The sequence below is a fragment of the Toxotes jaculatrix genome, chromosome 17, assembly GCF_017976425.1.
Source record: "Toxotes jaculatrix isolate fToxJac2 chromosome 17, fToxJac2.pri, whole genome shotgun sequence".
Classification (NCBI taxonomy): Eukaryota; Metazoa; Chordata; class Actinopteri; family Toxotidae; genus Toxotes; species Toxotes jaculatrix.
The window spans coordinates 4,732,635-4,757,916 of NC_054410.1; the positions used below are offsets into that span (position 1 = coordinate 4,732,635).

Here is a 25,282-nt window from a genome sequence, read left to right on the forward strand (position 1 = left end):
CAGACGCTGCAGAGTGCAGGGGCTGAGTGCTCGAGAGACACATCTATCTGACAGGGAGGGAGGGAGGGAGGGAGAAAGTCAAGAAGGATGGAGCGAGAAAGATGAAGCACATGCAGTGAGACAAAAGCTGAAGGTAGAGCCGAGGCACTAATGATGCCACTGCCAGGGGTTCAATCCACATTACAGCAAACACCGTGGCACTGTATGCATTTACACCAGGTGCTGTTGATTAACATGTCGATATAATGGCTCACGTTGCTCAAAGAAGGCGGAGAGATGAGGGGACGAACGTCCAGCCGATCAGAGACGAGACACAAAGTGAGACATTCTAAAATAAGATTAGCCCACGGAGCAGAAACGGGGCAGCGAGCAGTTTGATAAAAGGGGTGGAAGGTGTTTGTGTGGTGGGGGTGGGCGGTTTAAGAGGGGAGGCTGAACCATTACACCATCTGCCCCTGGGACTGCTGATGATCAAAACACACACATGTACACACTTTTCTGTACTCACACATACACACACACACACACACACTGGTTGTACAAAAGCTGAGATAAATGAATTTTACAAAGCGACATAACAATAAATACTTTTTTTAAAAACCAGCTCCAATCAGAATCCGGATTTCTATAATAATCGTACATAAACCGCAAAACATGTTTTAATATAAAAATACTTTCATTGTCAATTGATTGTTTCAATCATGTTCTTTAGACTGAGCCCAGATAGATCCAGAAGTTTTCCTCACTGTCTCTTTTTCTGAGGTGTTTTATCTTAATCACCCGGTGAGAGATTTTTAGATTACAGCACAAAATGTCCCTTTTTTCCTGAGCACTTGAAGGACTTCTTATCCACGTTGTCTTAAAAATAGTTGACATTGAAACAACCACTTTGTAAATAATAAATTAAGTCCAGTCTCTAATTTTTTAGCTAAAAAGGGCAAAGACGTCCTTTTTTCATTCCATGAAAACTCTGCAAACCTCATCTGCTGAGGAAGACGATCATGTGAAGATCGTGTTAGCTTTCTTATGTTGAGTTTTAAATGACTGAAAATGTGAAAGAGTGACTTACTGAGCCTGTTACAGACACCTTTGTCTATGCAACAGGCTTTCAGATGAATGCCTTGGCGTTATCAATACAGTGCACAAATAAAGACTTTATTTTTAACTCCTGTGCCCTTTCCTCCACTCTCTTACAATGAGTATATGAAAATAAACATTGGGTGTGGGTAATTGGAGGACAGTGTCTGTGGTGTTGATCTAACTGGGGTTAAGACCGGTGGCTCGAGGGTAAACAGTGAGGCCTCAACCTCAGGTACAACACTGCAGGGCCACAGGCCTGTTTATGAATTTATTACAGCACTAACTCAGCAGGAAGTAATAATAATGATGATAATGATAATGATAATGATGTCAACTAAACGAAATTGGACTTTGTCGTTCAAAATCTTGAAAAGGAGAGAAGAAAATCGGCTCATGCTGTAAATACTGTAAAAAGTTTGGAGCTCTGATGTGAACAGTCACACTCGTTGGTCTTCGGCCTGAGAAAACACGAGCAAATATTTCATCTTCAAAGGCTGCCAAACTGCACCCCACCGAGCGTAATTCAATGCTATTCTTGTGAGGAATGTCCAAATAAAACAATGCGGCAGCAGTGAATAAACTGTACACAGGACGCTGAATATGTCATGACATGCCCTCAAATGGTATGGGGAGGAATTTCACTGGGCACCCAGGTTAACTTCAAAGCAAAACAGGAACAAGTATTCAAACGCTGTTGGCTTGGTGTAAACACATAAATGACCTATTTGTACTTTTATATTAAAAACAAACCTTTCTTTTTGTTTTTCATTTTAATGGTATTTTTCCTTTTCAGTTTACCTGTGAGAATGACCGGAAAGACGGGAGCGTGAGATATAGCAGTTCTGTGAATTTTCGAACCCTTAATGTGGCAATTAAATGTCAAAAGAATATTATAAATATATACTAGTTATAACAAATTAATATCAAGCATTTATATAAAAGAACGGTTGGAAAAAATAAAGGCAGCTGTGTCATCTTAGTCTTTACATCCTAAAATACTTCTTTCCAGTGTTTTTCTCTTACCTTTCAGTGTACACCCAAAACGGACCCAGACCTGGTTGTCATGGGTGCTACTACATCAAACGATGAGCCCTGATCAAACGTCTTACCTGGAAGTAGAGGCCAACGGTCGGTCGTGCCATCAGGTTGTTGAAATGCTCGTGGAAATCCCTGCTGAGAATATCCTGAGACAGGGTCTCGTAGGGGTCGAACGCTTGCTCCTATACACAGAGAAAGAAGAATTACCATTGACACAAAATACTGGGAGTAAGTAACACCAAGCACCTGTGTAATTCTTTATCTCTTATAAACATTCATCAGTGTTACTAATACTAAAACAAATTCTGTGAGTTTTGTAGACTTGGCAATTCAAGCAGTTCATATTTGGATTAGTGGGAGGTCAGATAAACTTGGCAGCAGACGTCAGTGAACTGACGAGTTTTAAGTTTCTGAAGTCAGAAATGATCCGTACCTCTGCGAGATCTTCGAAGCAGCTGCCCACCAGCGGATGAGGACTGCCGTCAGCGGTCATCTCCACAGCGTCCTCGATCAGTCCGAGCAGCTTCACCGTCAGCTCGTGGATGTCCAGGATGTTGCTGAATATCACCTCCACATCCTGCAACAAGACAACATGAGATGTGTTGCTTAAAAGTTAGAAAGACAGCTTTGTGACCAGAGGGTTGCTAGTCTGAATCCTTAAACCAGGTAGGAAAAATAGGTAATGGCAGGAAATCAGAGATTAACATAGCATTCAACACTGCAATAAAAAAATGATTTTAAACTGCGTTTCCACGCCACTGGTCAGAGATCAGAGGGCATTTGGACTAAAGAAAACAAAGCTATTAAAACAACATTTTTTTGTTAAAAAAAACAACAACTCTGGGTTTAATTATGTTGGATTCAGAAATGCACAGCTGTGATTGAGGATCTTTCCTTTCATCCACAACCACATTGCTACCACAGAAATAACTCTCCTGTCCAAAAGCCTTATTTAAGCACATTCACGCTAATAAAAATCCTTTTAGAAACTTGGTTCAGCATCTACATGAACAAGAAATCCTGTGTCTCCTGCCAATATCTAGTGCCGTCAGCCATGTTTCGCACCCCCACTGGGGAGGCAAAGACACTGGACGAGGTGAAAGGGACAGGTGAAAGGTCAGCTAAAATGCAAACTAGGCTGATTAAAGAAGCTCAATTTTTCTTTAAATGATGTTAAAGAAATCTTCCAAACAATAACCAGGTTACTTCAGTGCATGTAAACACACTGAATGTGCTAAACCATGAGCGTGTAACAGGGTGTTGCTCAAAGAGCTCCCAAACTCAGTCAGCCTCCCTTGGATAAATAAACACACACATGCACACGCACACACAAAAACTGTGGCGACAAAATACTCTAAACAACAACAACAACAACAACAACAACAGACTCAGTTTGCCTGAGGAAATCATTAGTCAAGCAGATGAGAGCCCTAAAATAGCACAGAGTGATTATTGACTGCTAAAGTCTGAATAGAAGCTCGGTCCTGTCATTATTTGACCGTAACAGTGTCTTGACATCTCAGAGTAATTTCAGATTATGGTGTGTTTCAACAGACATAATTGAGGTTATTTTGGCGAGGGCTGCAGATGTTGTTCCTGTCTCAGCATAATTACATGTTCTGCATTCCACTGGGCCTCACAAAGGTTTATCCTCCTCACCCAAATGATACCACAAATTACCCAACCCAAAATATGCAAAGCCACAGCGACCCATGAAACTCAACTTTCCATTCACTTCTTCTCAGCCCATAGACCCACTGTTTAACTCCCTACTCATACTCATAGTTTTCCCTTTCTCTTTCTGGGGGGGAATTTATAGTACTTAATTGCCATATTAGAGACGGTTTAACTCAGCTAACCCTCTGAGAAAGATCAGTTTACTATTTACTAAGTCAGAGGGCATGGGTAGTGCCTCAGGAGATGGTACCAAGTTGCTGGAGTCTTTTTGTCAGGGACATACTGGCTGCTCCGAGGGACCTTCTGAATACAGGACGACTGCTCTGACCGTCAAGTCATCCATCAGAAAAGACAACTGTCTGTAATCACAGACGGTTTGAGAGCAATTTAGCATCGGTTCTGTCCTGCCCCATAACTCTGATTACCAGTTAGCCGATTACAGACTTTCAGATGTAATCTTTAAATGTTCTTATGCTGGATTTGGCTGAAATGGCTTTGTAATTAAGTTTACAGTCAGAAACCTGTTTGTTTATAAGCCGGCTTTAGAGTAAGCTGACCACAGCTCCTGTATTCGGCACAAGAGTTGGAGTAAGTCACGTCTTTTTACTTTTCATCAGGGTCCGGCAACTTTAGGTTTCACTATGGCTTATTTATTTCCTTTTTCATCTATTTTTAATCAAATAATAATAATTACAATAAGTGGAGCAGTGATTATTTTACACTTGCTTAATACGCGACAAAGAAAATATATGCAGGTATTTGTGTTTATCACACATCCGTTGTAAATCCGGTGATGGAGGCTAAACTCAAATTGCCGATGAGTAGTCGACAACTGCTCGTGTTTTTTCAGTAGCTGGCGAAACCTCTTTTCAGCACATGGAAAAAACACTGTGTGAAAACAGGATGTCTATGATTAGAGTTTACTCTGTATCCCATGAACTGCGGTCAGTGATTCTGCACAACAACATGTTTACATGAGTGACAGCTGTGAAATAATTGCTCATTTGATCAAACGCTAATCGGGAAACAAACAATACTGAGGCCTTCCTCACCTGAGGCGTGAAGATTTTGGGGTTGGACAGGAAATGATGGCGGAACACTTTGATGATGAGGTCGAGCTCTCGCAGGTACTGCCGCTCCTCTGCGATTTCAAGCCTCACCAGGTCATCGTACGTGAGCTCCCCGGAGGAGGACGGCTCCTCCATGCTCTGAGACATCAGGCCAATGTCTTCCTCTTGGTCAAACATGTCCATCAACACCTGGAGGCAAACAGCAAGGAATAATTATCAACCAGAGAAGACGAAAAGCAACAACAGTCTTCCCTCGTGGTGTTTGACAGCTTCGGTTTCTCACCTTGTCTGCACACATGGACACCTTGATGTCCTGTTGGTTGATTTCAAAGTTCCGAATGTTGCCGACATAGTTTCCGGCCAGTTTCAGTATGTCTGCTGATATGTATTCCAGCACTGCCACGATGTAGAGGGAAACATGGTAGTCGACTCTATAGCCCAAAACCTCCTGTTGAAAAAAATAAAAGCAGGATAATAACATATTATTAGTATTACACATGGGTCAAATAGGAGTTCAAAATCATTCCTGGTGCCTGAACCTGCAAGAAGGACCAGATCAGATCAGGGCAATTCAATTAGTCTGAACCAAGCTGTCAAAACAGTGTGCTAAATTAGATTATAAATATTTCCCAGCAACTGGTAAAACTTTCTGGCATTCGCATCAGAGATGATTATCTCTTGGAAGAATGTGAATACTACTGCTGTCCAATATTAGTGAACTGAAAAAAGCTGTATTTTTACAAAGATATATATATAAATATAAAAAAAAAAGCATTACCATGTGGAATATAAAGTTTCATATATTTGATGGAGAGACTGTTGGGCTCTTTACCTTTAGCAGTGGGTGTATCTTGTCCACAGGGAGAAGTAAGGGGTTTCTCCTCTTGCGCTTCTCGATAGCTGACTGGGCGTCGGCAATCGCCCACTTATCTATAGGGTGGGGAAAGGTTTTCTGAACTCGTTCCTGGCAAGAGGAGAGAAATAAATTAATTTTTCTCTGAACACTTCATAAATTTGGAATCATTGGTTTCCTGCATTGCACAAAAGTAATGTTAAAGTGGGACCATGAAACCTTTTCTGAACAGAGGCCACTGTGGCCACTCCACAGTTACAACTATGGGATAAATTAGGCTAAATGCTAATAGTATAGTATAACAGTAGCACAAACAGAGAAGGTTAAAAAAAACTGACAACTGACTGTAATACCTAGCTCACAGTCACTACCAGAGCAAGTATGTTCGTGTATTGTACTGTTGTGGTCTAGCCATTCATTTATATTTAAATGTTCTGTAGTGCCGAGAGCAGAGAAGAGGCCTTACCTCTACGTCCTGCACAGAGCGAGGCTGGGCCACACACAGCATGTTGAGCAGCTGCAGGATCAGCTCCTCGATGTGCTGCAGGGCGTCCTCCTTCGCCGTGAGGTTTGGGTGGACCTGCTTCTGTACCTGAATGTTAGAGACGGACAAGAAAGAAGACAAGAGAGAAGCCGATGGGTTGAAAGAGAATAATGTGACTTAAGGACTCGTGGATGTTTTGATTTTGGTTTTTAATCAGTACTCTTCATCAACACTGTCCAGCACCAGTCGCATGACGTCAACTGAAAGTGTGTAATATGTGAAACTGATCGTAACACTTGGTATGATGCACTTCAAGACCACAAGTACAGACAATGACTGAATGAACACACACACCTTTTCTTGGTCTCAGGAGGTTGGATTTCTAGTTTCAGTCTAGTAACCTCATATGACGTATAATTTTCAATACAGCTCATCGTCATTCGAAGTGCACCACGTTAGACGGTTTAATTCACTGCAGTGTGCACGCTGACTTGCAGAGGTAGGAAGCAACTCTGAACATTTAGAGGGATGTCACAGCTGGGGGTGTGTGCTTGGATTCCGGTAGGCAAAAGCCTTGTTTATATTTCCAAAGAATGTGCCTGAGGTTTAATTTATTCATCACTCATCCTTCCTCCTCCTCCTCCTCCTCCTCCTGATCTAACATCACAGGTGAGGTAAGAGTGGGTGGAGGCCAACAGACCTCTGCAGCTACTGCTTTATTCACTACACTATACTCTGCCCACATTCCTTACTTCAATAGAAAAACATCACATTATGGGAGATAAATGCACTTTAACTGTGTTTCATCATGACTCTGAATCAGCAAAGTAACTTCTGAATTTGATTTAGCAAAAAATATAATTTGTGTGTGCAATACTTTTTAGCTGCTAACTTTAGTTGTGTTGTGTGTCCTTGAATGCAACAAGTTTTCAAAACTGTCCTGCTACCAAACATTTTAATAAATCAAAACAAAATAAATTAATTTGAAACCAACTAAACATTCATGATGGACGATTGCATCTCTAAAGCAAGATTGAAGCCTGGATGTTCCTTCTCTACTACATTAGAATTAAGGTAGAAAAATCAAACTAAAAACACACGAAACATGTGGAACGCTTTGTCTGCAGTAACATAAAAGTTTATAATGACTATCATTTGTGGGGCTAGCCCACGGCACACAAATCCACCAGCAAAATCCAAAATCCACTCTCCACCAAGGCATTTCTTTAGCCCGAGATTAGAACACGCTGCTAAACAATAAACCTGTCAACAAATATCGTCTCGGTAAAAAAAAAAAGGCATGTGCACTTAAAGCTCTCTTTATGATTTATGAAGTCATTCATGTTTCCTCAGCAGTGGGATTCCTGAGGGTGGATCCCGCCCGGCAGAAGGTGTGGATTTAGGTGCAGACAGCAGAGAGGGTGTGGCTTCATCAGGTCTACAAGCAGAAAGAGAGAGAAGAACACCCCCCAACCACCCTCCAGCCTCCCAAAAGTTGTCGTCATTTGGGCCGTGCCCTTTTGCAGGAATGCTGTCAGTTGAGATACTATTATAGCACCCAAAGCAGACTCAGAGGGGGAGAAAAAAAAAAGGAGAGGTGGATAGAAAAGAGAGCCTCACATTTACTCTCCACTCACAAAAGCATGGCCTGTTCACATGCTAGTGATGGAATTACCCTGGCACATAGTAAAGTGGGACGTTATGATGACAAAACATTGCCCCCGGATTAAGGAATGTGAGAGGAGAGTTAAAAGGTCAACACAGACCGGGCTTCATGCATTCTTGTGCTCTGACTTAACAGAGATGCAGCGACAGGCAGGATGTCCCCTCTGTCTCAAGTTTGAGTTCACTGGTTTGAGATAAAACCGTAAATCAAACAAAACAGAGAAAGAAGAAAAGTTAGAGGATTGTAAAATACCCCTTTCCTAGATCTGTTTCGGATTCACATTGTGATTCATTAACAACATTCAGATGCTTTTTAAAACAAGAGGAGATGGAAAATCCGAAGCCACAACTTGGCCTCATTTGTGCTTCTGTACGTCATTTCTGTTTTGATGCACACTCACAAGACCCAGCAGTTATAAATAAGCCACAAGTTTAAACTCTACTTGGAAAAAATATATATATCAAAGCAGAAGTAGGTTATGAGATATATCCTCTCAACCGCAAATAGGCACTTGACCAAATTCCACAGGACACCAGGAGCTGTGAGTCACCACACTGAAACCACGGGGGTTTCCCCTGACTCCATTCACAGAATAGTTGGCCCGTTTCTGAGAGGCCCAGATCCAACAAGTGTCGTCTATCTCCAACAATGTCAGGATGGGGGAGAGAGAGCAACAAAAACACACAAAACCGAATGTGATTTGAATAAAAGCATAATGGAAAGTGAATTCAAATACAATACAGTGTTGTACCATGACACGAGAAAGCAATGTGTAAAAATCCGTACTTTTTGTGCTTGTACCGCTGAAACAATTAGTTAATAGAAAATTAATCTGCAACAAATTTATTTATAATTTGTTTAAGTGAAAGTTTTCAGGGTTTCTTGGTCTTCTATGATAGTAAGATTAATATTTTTCTAAATTAATCAGAAGCTATTTTGTAATATTAATAATTTTTATAGTAAAACTGTTTTGTTTCCAGGTTCTTAAATGTGGATATTCTGTGGTAAACCGAATATCTTTGTGATTTGGATTCATCTATTAACAATTTTGGTAATCAGTAATAATTTAATAATTTTTTATTAAAAAAATGCCAAAAATTCAGTAGTTTCAGTCTCAAATATGAATATTTTCTTGTTTTCTTAGTCCTGTGTGATAATAAACTGAATAAATTTGGGGTTTTGGACTGTTGGTCTGACAAAATGAGACTCAAGGAGACTGTGAAGGGCATTTGTCACTATTTTACAGACCAAAACATTCTTTGATTAATTGAGAAAATCATAAAAAGAAGACTATTCATCCATTAAACTAATCATTAGCTGCAGCCCCACCTGCTTCACAGATTAATAAGTTTGTGAAAAACATTTCATACAAAGCATTTACGAATCATCTGACCTGACTGAACCTTTGGTTTGAAATAACACTAAGTTGTGAGTCGCTCTCAGTGAATCTGAGCGAGGCCATGTGCAGGTATGACTGCAGCCCCGTGTATTTACAGCACCACTGCAACCTGATGCTAATGGGTGATGGATGTAGTTGGTGGTGGATGCTGAAGTAAACGCAAGCAAAGTGAAAGCAACAGAGTGGAAAAATAGCGGGGGAACTCCTGAATTTGAAAAGTGCTCAGTTAAAAAAAACCCACAAAGATAACAAACAGTTTCTTGTGGTTGAAAAAACAAAAAACAAAAAAACAAGACACCTTTTCCATTCACAACGTCCCCCCTCATTGCTTTGAACCGTCACAACTTCAAGACAACAGGTTCACAGAGGAATGGTGTAGATGTCTAAATTACCACTCATTATGAATGGGAAAAACGTGCCCTTTTCTTATGGAAAGCAGCAAAGTCTGCTGGAATTATTCAATCAGTCAATCAACAAAAAATTAAAAAACACATTTTTTAATCCATTAGTTGTTTACATCATTTATCAACAAAAAAAGTCAAAAATTCTCTGAATCCAACTTGTCAAATTAGAGGTTTACATATAATTTACATATAATTTCTCATGGTATATGTTGTCCTTGTCATTGGTTTTGGGACTGTTCATCAGGCAGAAATTTCAAGATGTCACCTACAGGAAACGGTGACACTTAAAATAAGTAAAACAACTGATTAATCCCCAAAAAAAAAAAAAAAAAAATTCCACAGACAAATCGATAATGAAAACAATACTAAGTTAATTTCCCACTCTACCAGTGGGTGTAGGCAAAGACGTTAAAATGAAAAGAATCTTGATCACGTGAGCTTTCGTGCACATCCTCCCGTTCCATGTTAAGGTGTTCAGTTTCATGGGTCAGCTCCATTAAGAAGGGAAAGGCTAGCGTACAGGAAGTCCCAGCACTCACTCACTCTCACTTTTCCCTCCTCCACCCCCAACCTCCCCCCCGCCCGCCCCCCTCTTTGCCTTGTTCTCCACCGACAGAGTGAAGCCCCCGGGGAGAGCAGATCATAGCAGCGGCCTGAGAGGTATTGATGTGCTTGTATGAGGAGGCAACAGCAGCAGGGTCATGCTACACACACACACGCACACACACACACATACACACACACACTGGACGAGAGCCAATACCAGGGCAAGGAAAACCAGGATTCACAGACAGAAAAACCACAACGAAAAAAAATCTAGCCGGTCAACGATCTATCCACAGTACCTCGCAGAAACAGAAGCGTATCCATGTCCAGAAAAAATACAAAGACACCACACACGAATGTACTAAATGGTATCATCAGTACAAACAAGGTCTTCCTTAAAAAAAAGAAAGAAAACATATGGGCCAATAGGTCTGCAGCATCGTTAAACCAGAGCTGATCGATCAATCGTTCGATCTGCCGACTCATGAAAACTGTTTGATTAGAGCTGCAATGATTAGTCGATTAATTCATTCATTGACGGAAAATAATCGCAAAAAAGTATTTTGATGATAGAATAATTGTTTCAGTAGATTTTTACAAGCAAAAATGCCAAACATTTTATGGATCAAGCTTTTCCAAACGTGACGATTTGATGTTCGTCTTTGTCCTACATGATAGTAAATCTGAACATCTTTGGACTTCAGACATGTGCCATCACCTTGGCCAGTGGCCAGGAAATACTGGCAAATGAGGCGTTACAGCCTCATGGCAGCTTAATCAATAACGAGAACAGTCATATACTTTTGATATTGTTTCATCGTTCAAGTCTTGCTTGGTGTAGGGCTGCAACTTATGATTCATTACAAACTAATCTGCAATTATTTTCTTTTTCAGCAGAAAAGAGTCACAATGGAGAAGCTGGAAAGTTGATTTAATGTCAATCAGTTAATAAAATAATTGACTATCTGCTTCAGCTTCAACACACACTGAATCAATGAGATATGAAACCAAAACAGCTTATATAGTTTACAAGTGAAAGTTAAAGGGAAAAAAATCTCATCGCTCAAGTGGAAAAGTACACGCTGTATTTTTATCCAAATATCCAAACCACAGACGTTTTACCTCAAAGGAGGATTTTATTACCTCGAACTGCAACGTCATTAAAAGTATGAGACACGGAAACGGACACAAAAATGTTTCTGTACATGTAGTTTTAGTTCAAAATCTCTTTTGGAGAATTTTTCTAAGAATGAAACTGATTTATGAAACTAATTTATAAAAGAAGCTACAGCAGATTATGTTACTGTGAAACTCATATGGCACAAAATGACTCATATTAAGGACCAAACTAACAGTTATTCAACTGTTTTTACACAATCAATCAAACTGCAGATTATTTTATTACAGTTAATCAATCAATAGTTTCAGTGAAAAAATGTTTGAGTGCACGGTAACATCTTCAAATTCCTTGCTTTGACTGACCAACAATCCAAAAAAACCAAAGCTATTCAGTTTCCTGACCTATAAAACAAAGAAAAGGATCAAATCCTTACATCTGAGTATCTGTTTGCTGTGACTAAAACATTATTATTCGATTCGGTTATTCGATTAACAAAATATCTGCAAATAAAAAGCCAGTTACTAATATTGTTACCGACAATAGGTTTATGGAAAAATGATGCTAAGGTGTTGAGGGTGAACTTTATCTTTCATTGGAGGGCCAAATATTTTTGTTGGAAGGCCAGATTTGTGTTTTTGCTGTGCTGCACTCCTCAGCTTTGTGTAGTTGAAAAAATAAATAAATAATAATAATGAAAAAATCATGCACGTCTAAACTGTAACAGAATGATCAGTTGTTGTTGTGTTTGCCAGCGGTAAAAGAACAGAAAGGTTGGCGGTAATAACAATAGAGGCTGGACGGTGTTAATACAGGGTTAACATTTCTAATTCAATTGATTATTCTCCTGGCTGTGTATATGGGGCTGCATCAAGCTCAGGTTGCAGGTAATGTGGCTTTTGTGTGTGTGTGTGTGTGTGTGTGTGTGTGTGTGTGTGCGTGTGCGTGTGTGTGTGTGGTGAAGAGGTGGGGGTGGGGCTTGTTATTATACCCGAGCATGTGTCACTGTTTGTGATTCATGCTATGACATCATCTGCCATTACAACCAGACTGTCTGGGGAACCATAGGGTAGAGATCAGATCTGGCACACACACACGCACACACACACACACACACACACACACACACACACACACACACACACACACACACACACAAAAGATGCACGGTGAAGATATACAAGAGACACACAAAGACAAAGAGAGATAAGCAAAGATAATCCTTTGAACACAGAAATAGAAACGCAGCCAAAAAAAAAAAACAAACATGCTCCGAGCTTTGCTGTAGATGACAAACACACGTGCACAACAAGGAAATAGAAATGAACAACCTCAACAACACAAGCACTCTCCCCTGACACTTAGCCGGCCCTCCTCACATTCAGATCAAAAAGACAATAGCCGGTTGACGTGCCACGGACACCACGTGGCCTCGCCATGACCCCCGTCTAACCTGACCCACTGACCCTCTGTGTCCACCCTTCCTCTGTCTGAACCCCATCTGAGGACGAACTGATGTTCACAGACCTGATTCAATATTCTGGGAAGGGTGTGGAACCGGTGTATTAATCAGCCTGATCCTCTCGCCTGCGCTCCTCTCTGTGGACAGCCCCCGGGGCTAGTGCACAGGAAGTGCAACCTGTTACGAGGAACATCCTGTCCGATCAACACAAACCTCATCCCGGAGACGCAGTATTGGCGGCGTGCTGCATGAGACCGACAGGGTCCAGATTATGTCAATTACTGTGACGAATCCAGAGAAGCATGTGGTTATTTTCCCGTTTAGTAGATTGATGATTTTGTCTGTAAAATCTCAGCAAATGACAGAAGTGATTAATCCGTTGTTTCTGTTGCTTGGCAAACTGTTTCTGATCAAAGCTGCTGCAACGACAGCTGCAAACCCAGTCTAACGTTAGCCGACAGTTCCATGTGCAGAGATGTGACGTCAACACAAAAACCCAAACCTTGACTGAAACGCCTTCAATGTCACATATAAACAAGTGGAGCTGCAGTTACCACGCTGCTATTTGACTACGGTCACAGTCCATGAACGTCATTTCTTTTAGTGTATAACACTAGCAGAGTCGCTTGAGGTCACCGGGTCAGTCACCTTCAGAAAGTGAACGTCTTTATTCAGCTTCATGTCGGCTCAAAGACAAGACTGATAATGGTACTAAAAATAGCCTGACACACAAACTTACATAACCTTTGACAGACTGGTTTTTGCTTATGTCAGCGTTAGTGGGACAGACAGCAAATCATCCGGGTTTCTGGCCTCTTCCCAACTGATTTTACAAAAGCGACATATAATGTCTGTAATTCTTGCATTCATGTTTTTTTTTTAAATTTCTGACCCTTGGGTGCTGCAGGCTTTTTTTTTTTTTTTGACTGCTGAAACTGTGTGACAGAATTATACAAAATTAGATTCGATTCTTGTCATGATTAGATGCACGTTCTGGACACTGGGTTTTCTTTCTTCAACAACTGTTCATGAAATAATTTCACCAAACAAAGTGAAAATGAAATTTCAGCCGTATGAGGATGTGGGGAACTTTCTCAACAGTAACATTCTCAGGCAACGATGCCTCAAGGAGATGTGATGATAAAGTATTTTTGTGTGTCAGTGTCTAACCCCAACCATTCCTTCTGTTATGTGTATCACTGTGCTCATTTACAACAAGTAAGGTTGATAACAACACCAGGCTCCACGTCAGAGTGAGTGTAATAAATGCAGCAAATCAGACACTTAGCTGTCTGGTATTGTATAAGAGGTGTTATCATAGTTGGACTGGACCTCTTACAGTAGAGCAGTGGAGTGGAGGCTTGTAATAAATCAGTGTGTCTGACTCTGGAGTGACAATATTTCTGTCTAGCCTGGGTAAATGTGGCAGCAAAACCGTCTGCCTAAAATAAAAAATACAACGTGAGCTGTAGGTTTTGGCCTGTAGTGAAGTCATCCTGTCAGAACTGAACCGACTGCTCATGCTGAGAGGATAAAAGAGGCAACACGCACGAAAAACAAAGCGTGCTTGTAACCTGACCAATCTCAGCTTTAAAAGTTGGCCTGGGCCTCGTGGAGCGAAGCCCTGTGCACTCAGCAGCACAGCGCTGTGCTAGCTCAACATGGCAATGGAATGAAACTGTACCCACCAAAGCTCTGGCCTTTCTATCGATGCCAGTGAAACAGCAGACCTGGGGAATGCACAGTTATTATTAACACCAGCATGTCAGAGGCAAAATGAAGCTCTTGCATAGCAGCAGGCACGAGCCGCGGCGATCAAGAATAGCCAGGGCCGGCAGACGCAGCCAGGACACAAACGCTATACCCGTCCGTGAAATGTCACAGTTAACATCAACAACACAGACAGAAACACAGACGTCACTTTTTATGCATTTTCTGCATATTTATTAGACAGCAATACTGGAGAGTGACAGGAAATGATGGAGAGAGAGACGCAGCAAAGGTCCCATGACAGATTCAAACTGCAGACACTGCAGTTCACGGTGGAAGTCTTAACCCTTGAGTTACAGTGGTAACCTAGGACAGTATAAACTTCAAGTCTCAGGTGTTTCACACCTTTACCAGGCATCTCATCATCCCACATGTGCAGTTAAGCTTGCATTTCTTACATGCAGAGAGATCACAGTGCTCAGGGTTGTTAATCTCTATCATCCAGACTTGCGACTAACACTCACTTTCCTTATCTGTTGATTATTTTTGTTCAATTAATTATTTATCAGAAATGTACAAAACAGTGATAAATGCCCATCACAATTTTCCAGAGCCCAAGGTGATGACTTCAGTTCAATTTAAGGAGTTATAAAACACAGAAAGTAGAAAATCCTCAGATTTTGAGAAGCTGATCAAACAAATGTTTGGCATTTGTGTTTGATGAACGACTTAAGAAAATATCAAAATAGTTGGCAATTAATCTTCTGTCAATCAGCTAATCGTTTCAGCCCTGCTATCCTTAGCATGATTTCACAGCAATGTCAATGTCAGTAAATATAAGTCATAGCGAGATAAGTCCGTCTAATTTATGAAGCAATTCTGCAAGTGATCAACCATCAGCTGAAGGTGACACCTCTTAAACAGCTTGGCTGTTTGATCATGAAGTTACTTCTCTGCTCCAGCGCTCTGACGAGCACTTACTGATCAACAGATTTTATTTAATCCAGCATCTAAACAACAATCTAAATCATTCTCAGGGATGGAGTCATCCGCCACGGCTCTTTCTGACAAGGAAACCCCCCCCCACCACCACCCACCTACACACACACACACACACACCCCCTCAGCGGACAGCTGTGAAAAACAGCGAGTCACAGTCTGTCAAAACCATAACAAACCTCTCTTGCGTCAATCTCTGACAGGCTTTCCCTCCGGGCAGTTGTGTAACAAGTTGAGACAATGAAACTGCGGCACCACAGCCCACCACCTGCTCTCTCAGTTTCACCTGATTCACCACACTGTCTCTACTGTGCTACGGACAACTGACAAAAAAAAGGGGCTGTGTTATTTATAAACATGTTGTTGCCACATGGATAATACCATAACTGGTTACCTCTATAGTCACTTAATGTTACTAAAATGAATGTATTAAAGGCTGATGTCATTACAGCTTTTGACAAAGTCCATACCAAGGATTCGTTGTTTTAATTTGCCTTGTGTGACACTTGACTGTTCACTTGTCAGGTTTTTGGACTGCAAGTGGTACAAAACCAGCAAAACGAAGACGTCACCTCAGGTTTTTAATCAAGCTCTGAAATTTTATCGGCTTATCGATTAGTAAAAAGAGTAACTGATTAATCGACAATCACAATAACTAAGTTGCGGCCCCAGTAATAAACATTGGTTGACAGCAGTTAAAAATACATTTTCAGTATTTCTTTCTTATCAGGGGATGACTTTGAAAAGGACGCTATGTAAATGGAGACACACCAACAGCAAACCAGCTGGATAATGACGTGCAGGTCATACTGTAAGTGCTGCTGCTGTTCGGGTGAGCTCAAATCTCCCGTAGGTCACAAAGGTGAGCTACACTGCTTACTGCGCTATCCTAATGTGCCATTATATTATGAATTTGTATCACGAACATTCAAGGCACAGCTCAGGTATCCAAACAGTATGGAAGCCCAGAAGAACACTATCCTGTCTCTCCTTTGCACAACAACACAGCTTTGCCACCACAGTCCATGGCCCTGTCTGAACCCATGAGTGACTCTTATGAGCTCCAACCACATCAGGACACGTAAAGAAATGAAAGGATCTCGACAGGACCTTGTGGGTTTACACAGACCCATTACAAAGGGAAAGCAGCACGCAGAGATTTGAGAACCCTCGTGGAACAGCAAGGCAAAAAGTTGACAGTAAAAGCTAAAAGATCAGCATTGTGTCAAGTTTGTGTTTTCTGTTAGCTGTCAGTATCAACTGGTCATGAGTTTGCAAGTCTGAACAGAAAGAGTGAGGGAAGCAAAGGGAAGGGAGGGGGTCAGAAAACAGAAAATAAACCTGGTGATGACAGGGAGAAGCCAAGATGATGCAAGAAAAGGGAGAGAGAGAGGGACAGTCAAAAAGGAACTGATACAGGTCAATCATGCTGACCAAGGACATTAAAATTAAAATGTTTCCTGTACTTTAAGTTTCAATTAGGCTCAGGAGAATTAAGTAACATTTCTCAGGGAAAAGGAGGGAAACTTGACATGTAAGCAGAACAACACAGCTGCAGAAGGCCTCTGCTTGCCCTGCAAGGATGAGAAATCTTTGCTGTTACAACAAATGAGGAACAAATAAAGATGTTGGCAGCAAAACATACATGTCAGATGATGACGAGGGAGCTCTTTCCAGGACATCTGTACAAGTACTTAACTTGGAAGTAACATCAATGCCCAGGAAGTCATTGGTGTAGTCAGTTACAGAAAAAGCTGGTCAAAATTGATCAACTTCTTCAAACACACTGTGAGAAAACGTCATTATAGGGAACCTGGGTGAGAGATTTAGTGGATAAACACACTGCAGGCATGTCAGTTGCCGCAGAAGATGAGGACAGTAGCTTCAACACTGGCAAATGTCTGCAATAGTGATTAGTGATCAACGAAACATTAAACACGTTCAATTAATTCGATTTTACGGGGACAATCACTATTGGTTACATGTGGACATTTGCTGGTATTTCTCATAATAATAACACAGACACCATGGACACTTTGTGGTTTCTGTCTAAGACTGACTTGGCAACTTGAGACTAAAGTCTGAGTTAGTGAGGTGTACGTGCAGGTGAAACCAGTACCTCGCACAAATGGCCCTCCAGTATGGGAATGCGTGTCTGGACAGAGACTTCGGTGTGGGTTTGAGACTTAGTGCAGTAAAAACCAGTGTTACCTTCCGTAAAGCTTGCACGAAGAGGCCTCTCCATTTGTGACTGTTCTCGTCACTTGAAAAGTCGTATATCTGCTGGGGCTGCATTGCTGTAGCGGCTCCTGGCGTTGCCGTGATCCGGGCTGAACTGTCAGCATCGGCCCCGGATAGATAGTCCTTGTGGGTGGGTCAGTCCAGGGCAGGCACGGTGAAAAAAGTCAAACTGGCTAGCTTGCAAAAATGAAGACTATCACAAAACTACACTGCGAGTCCGGGGTCGAGTCGGGCTAAAAGGCGAAAAATTAGCTACAACAGAAAATAAGCACATGTAGCTATAAAGTTAACTCGCTAGCTTGGTGGCTAGTGAGGCTAGCCTGCTGCTGCTGTAAACACGGGACAGCGTCTGACTAAAAAGCTAATGGCTAATAACAATGTTGCTAAGTGTTATACTTGCTACTTGGCGTTTGCTGAAAAGCTTATAACAGGCACATTAAGTTCAGTTTTAAGTCACGACATGGGAGCCAGGCTTGTTGCCAGCTAACTACAGCTACAAGTTACGTTTGGTTATTTTCTGCCTGAACACCTGTAACGTTAGCAGGCTAGGGTTAGCCTACCAGCTAACTAATGCTACAGGCTGCTGCTGGCCTTGATGCGCTCCGAGTTTTATGTTGTGGCACACGACCCGTTCAGCCCCAAACAAGGCACACTTTCTCCTGCGCTGGTTCCCTCACATTTAGTCATCTTCTCCGCGGCGATCGGGCGCTAAATCCAAAGTAAATCCCCTCCAAAACAGCGGCCAGCCCGGGGCATATCTGTGCGCGGAGCGGCTGAAGAGCAGTCGAGGTGTTTTTGGTTTGTGAAGTCGAAGATGTTCGTACCAACTCCGCTGCCTGCCTGTCTGTCTGCTGCCGCTCTCTGCGCCGCGTCCGCTGTCAGGCACGCACGCTGCGTAATTTCACATTTTATTGGACGGAAAAAAAAACAAGGCTGGACTTTCTGTCTCATCACAATGAGGACCCACAGTGTGAGCACAAGATCAATAGTTTCGGGACTAAACATGGGTCGTTTAAAACCAACCTTTCCTTGTCCACTTTCCTGTTTGGACGGAACAATGTTTACAAAAACACAGCTGGGACGTTATCAAAATGCATTTTATTAGACAAATAGATCACATTTAAGCAAAGCAAGCCACTTTATTTTTTTTATAACATTACACAAGCTTTAACAGTACAAACACTAATAAGAATTGGTTCAACAGCAGCATCTAATTTTGACGTATTTTGTGCTTACACTGGATCTCATTCAGTGTGTTTGTTGCTGTGATTCTGCCTCCCTGTGGACAAACTGTATACGTGCTTAAATTAGCAGCTGCTAAAATTAAAGAAGTCAAATCTCCAGCATCACCTGTACTGTAAAGAACAACTTAACACAGTAAAGTTGTCCTCTTTCTGTTTCCTATTCCTTTCTCCATGTACCATGGAAGTAGGTGGATTTACTTTGCTTATAATATTTAAAAATGTACCTTAGATTAATATACCAAAGAACATACAGCCACAAACCGCAAACCTTGGTGAATTTGTTATTAAAAAAATATGTATGTATGGTAAAAATACATTAACATTCATTTGTCAGGCAACATGGGAGGCCATCTCTTAGAGCACCTGGTACCACGCAGCCTCTCTACCCTGCCCTTCCTGTCTCTCTCAACTAACTAATGAAGCAGAAATGCCAAAAACACACATATTTAAAAAAACATACAAAAAAGTTTTCAGTTTGCCCTAATGTAAATATGACATAAAATTAGAATATTTAGTCTTGATATAATTTCACAATATTTTTAATGTTAAAATTATTTTGGCAGACAAAACTGTTAAATAAAGCACAAACCATCTTTCTTCGTAAATTGTGCGTTCTGTAGCTATAACTGTGCGTTACGTTAAGAGTTTCTTTCCAAAATGAGATAAACCATTAAAAAAAAGATACTCAATCTCCCCAAATTAATTCTTTGCAAAATAGATTTACAGTAATTTGGACTGAAACTCTTCATTAGTATACAGGAGGCTATACAGCGTTCAGACAACAGAAACAATCCACTCTCATAAAATCAGTGGCTGAGAAAAATAAACACAAAGTAAAAGAAGAAATTCCATACCAGAATTATACACTTAAAAATCCCTCATTATATTCAATACAATGTGTTTGTGAATTTCTATATTCCTATTTCAGTCTTTCACACTGATGATAAAATCACTGGAGTTAAAAAACCTTTATTCAACACTTTCACCTAGAGAAACCCATGAAGTACTGGTGCAGAAAAATGAATGTGTTCTTTGAAATGTGGTGGAGTAAACATATTATTGAACCTGAAATAGCAGTACTTAAGTATAAACAATGTTAAAAAAAAAAAGATAAAGTAAAAGTTATGACACCCCCACCCAAATTAAGGCTTAACCTGTAATAAAAGCGTCTGGATGATGCTGACGTAGCGACAGCTTGAAGTTTTTGGTATTCCTGTTTTTCTTCTGCGAGTACCGTGCTTCTCTACAGCGAGAAGCGGCTCTCCACCTCATCTGCGATCATCTCGGCAATGGCCAGGGAGGAGGTAGCTGCCGGCGAGGGAGCGTTACGCACGTGGAGCACCCGACTGCCCACATCTCCAACCCCACCATCAAAAACAAAGTCGTCCACAAGGTTTCCGTCTCGGTCGAGGGCTTGAGCTCGAACTCCTGCAGGACCCCTGGAGAGGAACAGAACCAGGGTTACAGAATCACTTCTGAATAACAATGTTGTGCTGGAAAACTTGGGATATTGAGTATGAGTCATTTTACCTCAAGAGTTAAATGCCTCTAGCAACAAACAGCGAAATATTTCTATAAACCAGTAGATCGACCGATATTTAGATAGTATAAGAGTAGAGTTTTACATGCTTGAAACTTCTGACATCTGATGATGTTTTTGTTACATAAAACCAAAAGCTTGAAACAGAGAATGTTCCACTGTATTTCTATAATAAGCTTGCATTTTTAGGTCTTGTATCATTGTCCTACCTGAGCACGTCACTCAGTGAGAGTTCAGGTATGTACTTCTGCAGGATTTTAACCTGTGCACCAATGAAAACGCCTCTATACATTTCTCCAACCCCATAAGTTATGTTCCTCATCACCAGCTTCTGAAGGCCCCTGCAGCATAAAAAGAAAAAAGATACATACATGTGTGAAAACTGCTGATATGTTCGTGGACCAGTGCTAATAAGGACACTAAACAAAGAAGAAGAAATCTGATGTTGTACCTGAATGAGAGTGCATCTGCAAAGTCTCTGGGATTGAAGTCGTAGACTTTGTAACCCTCCCTTTTGAAGGCGAGAACTGCATTAGGACCGAGCCAAACGCTCCCATCCATACGTGGGGTGAAGTGAACTCCAAGGAAGGGGAAACGGGGGTCAGGAACCTGTGGAAATATTTCATAAAAACAAAATGAAGCAGCATCAGTGAAGTATACTATTTGGATCCATTTAGTAAAAGCAAAGGTCCACTGATTTGATTTTGAACATATATAAAAAAACAAAAGCATATTTGGTTTCAAGCTTTCAATTTTACTTTAAAGCCAAAAGCCTAAAACAACAAATAATAATTTTTTGGAGTGACTCTACTCTTGTAAGAATAATTACTATTTAGTACTTTATAAAGCCCATAGGTGAAATTCTCTTCAACCAGGCCTGCCATGTGCTCACAGATTTGGATTTGATTATCTCTTTCCTGCACTCACAGGATTTCTAATGGTAATTTCTTCCAATTAAATCACTAATTAACGCTGAAAATGTTTGCCTAAATTATTTTCAGCTGTCAGGGATATGATTGTAGATCAAAATAAAGGGAGTGAAATTTTGAAACATCCAAGGAAATCCAACCGTTTTAACTGGCAGCACATGGGTGCTATTTCCAGGGAAATACACCAAATTTTTTTCCCCCACAGAATTTCCACACCTACGTACCATTAAAAAAAAAACAAAAAAAACACGCACATCGGGTTGCAGCTTACTGATCTCATGTAACATGATTTTTAGGCAGTGAATTCCTGCGAATTCCTGCAAATTCACTGCCAGAGTTTGACACTGCCTAAGCAGCATCTGCAGATCAAATGATTTATGTGGATGACAAGACTGAAAAAGTTGGACTTATGGAAATATGGATCTTCAGCAGACTTACGGGGTAAATATTTCCTTTGACCAAGTAGTGTTTCTCTGGCTTCAGGATCAAATAATCTCCTCTGAAGGGGACGATCCGCGGCTCCCGACTGCATCCAGATATCTGCGACAGGCGGTCTGAGTACAGGCCTCCACAGGTCAGGACATAACGGCACCGCACCTCGTTACCCTGATAAGACAATAAAATGCAAAGAATGCAAAGAACAGAACAGTCTCAACTTTATGACGCTTTTATTTGTATGTGTCTTACCTTATTGTCTCGGACTGCGATTGGATATTTCATTCCTGCAAATGGAATTTAAAAAAAGACATACATAGAAACATTGACTTAAAATAACCACAGATCTTTTTTAAATGATAATGGTGTTGACATATCAATGTACAGAACCTGTATTTTTTTTACCTTCAGTGCTCCCAGCTGGGCCCTCCTTGACCATGGAAATGTCATTCACCTCGTATTCGGTTACCACCGTGCCGCCTGCCTCCTCAAAGTCTTTGCCATATCTGAGAGCCACCATCCTCCAGTCCACGATACCGGTGTAGGGTGAATCCAAGGCCATTATACCCTGAAAAGATGACATGCTGTAAGCCCCTACTGCTATTTTTTTCATTTGTCTGAATGAAATCATCGTCTAGAAGTCTCTTACTCTGCAGTACGGCTCTCGTTCTCGGATTCCCTTGGCATCAACGACACTGAGGTCACGCACATTGTTCTTCATCCCGCGCTCATACAGAGCCTTTAGTCTTGGTATCTCCTCCTGCTCGACAGCCACAATAAGCTGCCAAAGCAGAAATACAGTGATCAATACTGAGGTAGACACAACACAATGATCCACATGATGGATATTTATAGCACCTGTACAGGTCTGGGCACCAACATTTTGATCTGTGCTCAGTCAGACAGCCTCTGATTTAAAACTATCAACTATCAAATAAAAATATCAACTATTTAAAAAGGGAAAAAGGTTATTTATCATATCTAAAAGATGAGTTGACAATAAAATTTACTCGAAATTCAGTTGTGCTGAGTAAGAATCTGTTGCATGTGCACTTATAGCAAAACTTCTGTGGACTTTGTTTACTTGTGAAAATCATGTTATTTATTATCTGTAAAGAGTCAACAAAATTCCAATGTCCTATTAAATACCTGAGGTTTTTTTTTTTTTTTTACACAATGTCTGGATCGTATACATGGAGTAATGTAATGAGTCTTGTAATCCCAAGTCAGATGATGAGCACCTTGAGTGGATCATCCAAAGTAAACATGCTGTACTGGGTCTTATCTGGTTAAAACAATGAGGCAGACCTTTCCACATCTCTTGTAAGGGATTCCTTTCTTCTCGCAGTACTCGTAGGCTAAAGTGGCTCCTCGCACACACAGACGGGCCTTCAGCGACCCCGGCGTGTAGTAGATCCCGCTGTGAATGACTCCACTGTTGTGCCCACTCTGGTGCACAGCTGGTGAGTGAGAAAAAGATTGAAGAACAAAAAGAAGAAAGGAAAATGAGGGTTTATTAACAACAAGTTTTCTAGATTGTTGAGCTTTATACACTCCCAAAAGCTCCCATTTTTTTAATGCTTTCAAAGTCTTTCAGAATTACAGTAACTAATCCAGTCTGTATTGTTTTGCCTCTGTAGCCCAGCACACTGGATTTAAAATGAGGTCAAATGGTTGACTTTCAGGTTTAACAGTGTTTGATGGAGTTCAGTGGGTGAACAGTGTTGGACTCTACCCAGGGCAAAAACAGGATTATAATTCCTTCACTGTTCACCCCACCCCTAACTCTGAGTTAAAGCTGAAACTTGGCTCTTAATCTCCATAATCATTGTGTTAGATCCAGTGTGCTGGAGTGTGCAGAGCCAACACAACAATTAACGTGTCATTTTCCAGATACTCCAGGACTACACTGTGTTGCTGGGTTTAATCACCGCGTCAGACAAAACATTTTGCTCTTCAGAACATGTTGTGCACAACAACCACTGTGAAACCTCCACCCACCGAGCTCTTTTTCTTTCTCCAGCAGGATGAAGCTGAGAGTCGGGTGTCGCTGAATGAGCTCTCTGACTGTGGCCAAGCCCACGATGCCAGCACCCACCACGGCCACGTCATATGTGCTGAAAGACAGGCAGGAGGTGAGGTTATGGGCATTTCAAATTGAAGATGGTTACTGATAAACATGTGGCTTTAAAGTTTGCAGAAGGTACAAAGTAGAGCCGAATATTTAGGTCAGTGGTTCAATGTCCAACTACACATAACTCTAAGAGCAACCAACAGACCTTTGAAACTGATCACTGGGGAAACCCCTAACAGAGGTGTTGCAAGTGTTTAACAGCAGTTCCAGCCTAAACAACTTGTCCATAATACACCACCACAGGATTTCACACAGTGAAGCATTTGCAAAGAGCTGTAAGAACACAATTTCCATGACGGGGAGAACATCTTAAATCTGGTGTTCTCGTAAAAGCACAGGACATTGGGAACAGTCAACATCCTGTTTCCATTTTCGAAAATTAGAACCAGGCCAAGTGCAGTAACGCTCAACATGTGGTGTAAATAAACTGGATGGAGAAAAAAACAATCTTGGGAACATCATGGCTCATCCAGCTGCACCTATAGGAGGATCACCATTCATAGGCACCAAGGGAAAATGTGCTAAAAAGTGAAAATGTCCCAGAAAGAAACTTTGTTTTAATTCCTTAGTTTTTATTCAGACAAGTAGACCAGGGCTGCCAGCACCTGCCAGTTTTGTTCTGCAGGCAAAAGTAAATCATACCACACGTGTTCAGACAACTACAAGTTTAGAATTATGCAAATGCGCTTGGAGCAGACACAGCTGAGGAGGCACAGTGCTGTCACAAATGTTTTCTGTTTCATGCTGCTAGACAACATGGTGTGGTGGGTGCAGATCAGGTTATGCAGAGAGCCGGAAATATTATGCAATCTTGTTCTTGGTGCTGAATGTCCTTGGCAGTTGCCGGGATCAATTAAAAGTCGGTTATTCCAGCAGGTACCAGCTTGTCTGCTCCTTTTTCATCAGCTCATCTGCGCCACTGAGTAAAATTACAACACGAATTAGCCGGAGAGCACACACCTAACTCCTCACATGTAACTAAACTACACAACACCGCACTTGTCAGCAGCAGTCTGTCTTCTGTCTTGTCTAGTGTCTCACCTGTGCAGTTGTCTGCTTGTAATGCCCTTTAGCAGTTTCGGCTGCGCTGCCCCAACAGCCCTCGAAGACGCACCGCTCAGTATCCGGATCATTGTCGGAGCGTTTTAAAAATCCCCTCACAGTCGCTTCTTCATTGTACAGATTTCCCTGAGTTTTCTGTTCAGTGTTTCCTCCCTCTGTTGCCGCTATTAGCTCCCCATCCCGCCGCTCCGC

At 41.3% G+C, this 25,282-nt stretch overlaps 2 protein-coding genes across 2 annotated transcripts in view; both read right to left on the bottom strand.

Annotated features, from left to right (window-relative positions):
• The window catches only part of sos2 (son of sevenless homolog 2 (Drosophila)), a 31,295-nt gene extending 12,693 nt beyond the window's left edge, over window positions 1-18,602 (bottom strand). The window contains exons 1-7 of the mRNA XM_041060007.1: window positions 17,717-18,602; window positions 6,185-6,310; window positions 5,698-5,829; window positions 5,149-5,313; window positions 4,848-5,054; window positions 2,552-2,695; window positions 2,190-2,300 (exon numbers count right to left, since the gene is read on the bottom strand). Of these exons, the coding sequence (XP_040915941.1) occupies window positions 2,190-2,300; window positions 2,552-2,695; window positions 4,848-5,054; window positions 5,149-5,313; window positions 5,698-5,829; window positions 6,185-6,310; window positions 17,717-17,800 (969 nt within the window). The 5' untranslated portion in view covers window positions 17,801-18,602. The remainder of the gene's footprint in view (window positions 1-2,189; window positions 2,301-2,551; window positions 2,696-4,847; window positions 5,055-5,148; window positions 5,314-5,697; window positions 5,830-6,184; window positions 6,311-17,716) is intronic.
• A 225-nt stretch (window positions 18,603-18,827) lies between these two features.
• l2hgdh (L-2-hydroxyglutarate dehydrogenase) lies at window positions 18,828-25,282 on the bottom strand. The gene is made up of 10 exons (XM_041060013.1): window positions 25,070-25,282; window positions 23,896-24,011; window positions 23,203-23,354; window positions 22,544-22,675; window positions 22,300-22,462; window positions 22,147-22,181; window positions 21,898-22,065; window positions 20,982-21,139; window positions 20,740-20,871; window positions 18,828-20,429 (listed from the first exon to the last, which is right to left on the bottom strand). Exons 1-10 carry the CDS (start codon window positions 25,159-25,161, stop codon window positions 20,234-20,236), a joined length of 1,344 nt encoding a protein of 447 aa, XP_040915947.1. The 5' UTR covers window positions 25,162-25,282; the 3' UTR covers window positions 18,828-20,233.